The sequence below is a fragment of the Drosophila tropicalis genome, unplaced genomic scaffold, assembly GCF_018151085.1.
Source record: "Drosophila tropicalis isolate 14030-0801.00 unplaced genomic scaffold, ASM1815108v1 contig_158, whole genome shotgun sequence".
Classification (NCBI taxonomy): domain Eukaryota; kingdom Metazoa; phylum Arthropoda; class Insecta; order Diptera; family Drosophilidae; genus Drosophila; species Drosophila tropicalis.
Genome location: NW_027172602.1, coordinates 8,180,041 through 8,186,198, shown reverse-complemented (window position 1 = coordinate 8,186,198; position 6,158 = coordinate 8,180,041). Strand labels below are relative to the sequence as shown.

Below are 6,158 nucleotides of genomic sequence, written 5' to 3'. Positions count from 1 at the left end.
ATTTATTAATCACAGTGACGGATTAGGCCAAACTAAATATTTTTTCAATAAACCATTAAAGATCTCAAACATACGCAAATATTTTGAACACGTAGTTAAGAATATACAAAGTTGCTTCCGGGGATTGATCGCATATAAATCACGTTGAAAGACTATCTAAATAGTGCAAAATTTTTTAACCATTATCCAAGAAAACTGCCAGAATTTTGCAACAACGTTCAGTCACCCGAAACAACCCACCAGAAGTTCCATCTAATCGGAGGTTTCTAGCAATTCAAATCGGTTTCTGCGGCAATCCTCGTCGGAACTCCAAACCAACAACGTAACTTTCTTGGCTGCTCCTTTATCGCACTTCTCCCATTTGTCATCATTTCCAGGAGCGCTCTTGTTTGACTTGGTGGATTTGTCAAACTGTTTGGCGACATTTTTTCTCGAATTCTTATCAAATTTCTTGGTTTTCGGCTCAGTCTTGGGTTGTGATTCCTTCTTCGATGCGGATTCGTCAATAGCTGGACGAAGGCGCCAATTGCTGATTTCAATGGGGGCTTTCTTTTTATACGCATAATAGGGTAATTGGTTTTTCTTTGGGCTTGGTGGTGAGGATCCAACAACATCAACAGCCATTTTGCATTGGGCACGCCAATTGGACACTGGTTTGGCGCCACAAGAATCGCCCGAAGCAGCGGCACCAGCAGTCTGGCATCCTGGCATGGAATCAAAAGGGCGATTTGTTCCCTTGCCACTTTGATAAGGAAACCATTTCGACTCACTGGGTGTTGATCCCAATCCGTCCTCATCGGCAGCATCCTCACCACGTTTATATTCGCGTGGCATCCATTTTGACATGTTGGAAGTTGATCCTGACTTTTCTTCAATGGCAGCATCCTCACCACGTTTATATTCGCGTGGCATCCATTTTGACATGTTGGAAGTTGATCCTGACTTTTCTTCAATGGCAGCATCCTCACCACGTTTATATTCGCGTGGCATCCATTTTGACATGTTGGAAGTTGATCCTGACTTTTCTTCAATGGCAGCATACTCACCACGTTTATATTCGCGTGGCATCCATTTTGACATGTTGCAAGTTGATCCTGACTTTTCTTCAATGGCAGCATCCTCACCACGTTTATATTCGCGTGGCATCCATTTTGACATGTTGGAAGTTGATCCTGCCTTTTCTTCAATGGCAGCATCCTCACTACGTTTATATTCGCGTGGCATCCATTTTGACATGTTGTAAGTTGATCCTGACTTTTCTTCAATGGCAGCATCCTCACCACGTTTATATTCGCGTGGCATCCATTTTGACATGTTGGAAGTTGATCCTGCCTTTTCTTCAATGGCAGCATCCTCACTACGTTTATATTCGCGTGGCATCCATTTTGACATGTTGTAAGTTGATCCTGACTTTTCTTCAATGGCAGCATCCTCACCACGTTTATATTCGCGTGGCATCCATTTTGACATGTTGGAAGTTGATCCTGACTTTTCTTCAATGGCAGCATACTCACCACGTTTATATTCGCGTGGCATCCATTTTGACATGTTGCAAGTTGATCCTGACTTTTCTTCAATGGCAGCATCCTTACCACGTTGACGTTGATATGGGAACGAGGGTAACTTACTGGGAGTTGATCCTGATCCTTCTCTATTGGCAGCATCCTTACCACGTTTACGTTGTGGCAACATGTTGGAAGTTGATCCATTGGCAGCATCCGATGCACCACAACCAGGTCTAGCACGCCAATTCATACTCTGTCGATTGTCTTTTGCATCTCCGGGTGACTTCCAACGGTACTGGGATGTACCGTCGTCGCTGTTTCTGGCCATCTTGCTATAAATGATACGCGAAATCTGCTTCCGATGACCTGCAGCGTTGGACATGTTGTATGTGAGTGTTGTTAACGATTTTAAGGCCAAAACACGAAAGAAAAAACACGACTTTTTCTTTGCGATATAATTTTCGAAAGAAACAGGATAATTTTCCCGAATGTAAACAGTTGTCTTATGTATATTTTATGTATATAAATATAGAAACTAAGACGTCTGACTTGTATGCCAGTTGGAATGTTTGTGAGCTATAGGCTTCCCATTTCTAACTCGTAGAAATTGACAACTATTGTGAATCGAAAACCTGGCTACTTTGATTTGTTAAATCTATCGAATCAATGAAGTGAAGTGAAATAAAGTTAATACGACGCCAACTAGATTATAGAAAGATTCCAAAAAGAACTGTAGGTAATCACATCGACTGCTGTATGGTCAAAACATGAATTTGTCATCAACTTGAATTTCTTCTTATGTTTCTTATTAGCCAATATTTACAATTTCGGCCTGTTAGTGCTCATAGCTTGGTAATTGTTATTACCGATCATCAGATTATAATCTCTTTATACATTTCAAAAAAACTCCCTTTAAAGGGAAATCCCTTGCTATCTTATATTAGATCTCCCTCTTACCCCTAAAGCAAGGTCAGGACCCCAATATTGTCGAATGAGAAGTTCCATTTAGGCATTTTTTTTATATTTCAAATAATTTCACAAATGTCTTATTAAAATTTTTGTTTCAGTGTCAGCATGGTATATGTATTTTTCCATTATAAATGAGCACATGCTTTAGCTACACTATAAAATTTCCAAGATTTAAATAATATACAATTTCGATTTGCAATATCATGAATTTGCAAAAAGAGAAGAAAAAAAAACCTACGAAAATAAACAAAAAACTTAACGAAAACAATGTGGATAAAGATATAAGATTCTAGATCGAGTTATGAAAATCAAATTCTCTGCCATCGTCAGCATCATAGTCCATTTCCTCGCGATCCATTACGTCCTGCGGATACTGCATCTGCACTTGTGGCTGTTGCTCTTGCTGTTGTTGGTGTTGAACAACATGTTCGTGATATTGTTGTCGTCCTTCCGGATTGTAGTTAGTGATATTTTCAAAAGCTGTCCTTGAAGCCAAGAAGGGTTCCTCCCAATTAGCCCTGTAGATGCCATTACTCTGCAAACGCTCAATAAGATGATGTTCTGACGATAGCATTGCTAAACGGCCCCAAGGATCGTTCAAGGTATTGGCCACATGGCGACCAATATTAATGAGTTCTGTCGGTCTATAGGTGTAGTTGGTGGCAGGCGATGGCATTTTGCCTCTTCAAAACTAAAAGGAGAAAAGTGTTTAGTTTTTGCAAGGATTCTATTTGGAAATACTTACTGAAAAATGTATTATATGTATAAGAAATTACAATTGTAATTCATGTAAGACCGAATGTTTGATACAAAGTGAATAATCTAACCAGGCTAAACAACACCTTGACTTGTCATCAAAGTCTCAGATATTGTGATGTTGTTTTTTTTCTTTTCGTTTTGTCAAATATGAGAAGTTTTATCTCTTTGGCCAAGAAGTCGCACACTCAATCATGAACGAGCCAATTTAAGAACGAACCATGAAGACCATGAAGACGCCTTTTTCTTGGCTTTCTTTTTACCTTCTTCTAAACAGTCCTAGGGAATGTTGGTCATCCATTCTCCACACTTGAGACATCTTCAAATTCAATTTTCATTTGTCATTTATTTTGTTAGCCATTAGCTATCCTTCAGGTTAATAAATCTATTAACAGGCAAAGGAGAAATCACTAGTTTTTTCTTTGATTATAAATATCAAAATGTCAAAGAAACTAATTTACATTTGAAACATTAAAAATATGTATGTTAAAGTTAACTATCCTAGTTTTTTTGACCTTCAAGTCATCCACTAATCCCACTTGGTCAATTGGTTTGACAACAGGAAACAGTAAGGACAGAGAGACAGACCAAAACAGACAAAAGAAAAACCCTCTGAGAATCAGACAGTTAGCCTGTTGATGACACTGCTCACTGGTGGATCTGACATCGGTTTGTTCCTCTTTGTAGGTGTATTCAATACCATTCAGTTGGGGGCTCAAAGGGAAGCGAATCATTCACTAAAGCTCATTACAAACAATAAATTTTGAAGCAAAAACAAAAAAATTGCATAAAAACAAATAAAGCGAAATGAAAATTGATTTCGAGTTTCATCCCACCAATAAAAAAGGAAGTGGCGAAATAGACGATTAGCAGATACTCTAACTAAACTCACAGAATATATTAAAGTTAGGCAAGTTGAGAATATATTTTTTGTTTGTCAAATATATTAAGAATTATTGTGTGGGGTGTTTTTTATTGTTTTGTAATAAAAGTGTTATGCTCTTTGAAACAATTTGTTGATAGATGAAAAATAAACGAATTGGTTTTGGCCTAAAGTGGTCATCATTATGACACTGCCACAGCTCCTTTTGCACACACATTCCATTGCCAAACACAAGCACAACCTCAACATGCACACACACACACACACACATATATACATTTTATGGGCTTTGATTGCTTTTGACATTTATTGATTTATTTGGACAGAGAATGAGGAGAAGGAGAAATGGCATAAACCTGTGCGTGTCTCTGCTGTATGCACAACCATCATGTGGTGGTTAATTGAGTGTAGGAGGAGGGGGCGAAGGTAAAGAGGTAGTTGTATGTAAATATTTATAAATTGCTGATATGCAATTAAAAATTACACCAATGACAGCTGTCTGATATACACTCACACACACACATTGACACACTCAGAGCGAGAGCGAGAGCGAGAGAAAGAGATACAATCGAAATGTATCGACAAACGAAAGTTTAAAGAAAGTTTTCATAGACAATCCCGTTCACAAATCAATTCCAAACCGATTTAAATCAAATTATATTGAATCCAAGTTGTGCCAAGTTTCAAGTTTAGTTAGCTAATGCTCTTATTCAAGCATTGGAACCACAAGCATAGTATGTACCTTGTGCATATATTAGCAGTTCTTGTTGTCCTTTTTGGCAGTTTGTAGTTTTTGGAATATGACAGGCCAGAGATGAAGCCAAAAGCCTTACATAAAACAAAGCCACTCACATGGGCACAGACATGTTCACATCATTATATACAGTTGAAATCCCAATGCGCCACTAATTTGTGGCCAAATGTCTGTATGTGTGTGTGAGTAAGGATGTGTGGCACATGCAAACATACATAGTTGCTTGGCTAACATAGCGTCTTACATAGTACTTAAATGCTGGAACATAGTGCTAGGAAGTAGCGCAAAAACACGTGCCAGTTAACAGCTATTATCAAAGTTGCAAGACTCTTTCATGGAGCTGAAGATGAGATGGGATGGGAAGGGATGGGGTTGAAGATGGAGCAAGAGTTAGAGATGGAGTTGAAGACAGAGCTGGAGATGGCCCTGGAGATGTGGCTGAAGATGGGGCTGGAGATAAAGATAGATCTGAAAATGGAGACGGAGAGTGTTTATATTTACCAAACATTGACACAGTTTTCCCATTGCATTTCATTAACCACTTAGGTTAAGGTTAATTATAAATATTTTAATTTTCATGCATAAAAAATGTTTTCTCAAGGATAATAATTGGGAGAAGAACTTCTTATTAGTTTTTGGAAACTATTGAGATTTTATTCTTTGACTTGAGAGAAATCGAGAGATTAGTAATTAGTTTTGTGATAAGCAAAAAGCTAGAAATTGTCAAGTGTTGTTTTTGTTTTGGGTCACACTGAGCATTAGTGTGGCTGCATATTGATATAAAGAAAACGCCATTTAATGCTTTATTTTGCGCATTCTGTTGATGTTAAAGATGATAATGAAGATTATGATGATTTGGCACATTATCATTGTGTCATTAATGATGTGGCTTATTCCCATTAAAGGATAGCTTGGGGCGGTGGTTTTTGTGTGTGTGACAAGTCTTTGTACATATATAAAGAGCTTCTTTTTTTACCTTGGCATGGCAACCAAGTCATAAATCATAACTTCATAACTCCGCCATTGTGTAGGTGTGTGTGTGTGTAGTATATACAAAATCGTATTACATTTCGTAATTTTTACAGCGAATTTTGTGAAAGTAGGTGAAAGTAATATGCATAATGTAATTCCATTTGTTGGTTGGATGGTAAGTGTATGTATGTGTGTGTGTGTGTGTGTATGCAGGTGTGAGATGTTAGTACCTTTTGATAACTTCACTTACACTATATAAGTTGTATTACATACATATATAAACACACACACACACACACTATATGTATATATGTATTCC

General features: G+C 37.8%; 1 protein-coding gene and 1 long non-coding RNA gene across 2 annotated transcripts; both read right to left on the bottom strand.

Annotated features, from left to right (window-relative positions):
* Positions 1 to 252: 252 nt before the first annotated feature.
* LOC137584456 (neurofilament heavy polypeptide-like) lies at positions 253 to 1,887 on the bottom strand. The gene has a single exon (XM_068299855.1). The coding sequence runs from the start codon at positions 1,885 to 1,887 to the stop codon at positions 253 to 255; it is 1,635 nt and encodes a 544-aa protein (XP_068155956.1).
* Positions 1,888 to 2,551: 664 nt separating this feature from the next.
* LOC137587288 (uncharacterized) lies at positions 2,552 to 3,340 on the bottom strand. Its single transcript, XR_011033913.1, has 2 exons — positions 3,220 to 3,340; positions 2,552 to 3,165 (listed from the first exon to the last, which is right to left on the bottom strand). It is a non-coding gene; the product is annotated as an uncharacterized lncRNA (long non-coding RNA).
* Between the last annotated feature and the right edge of the window lie 2,818 nt (positions 3,341 to 6,158).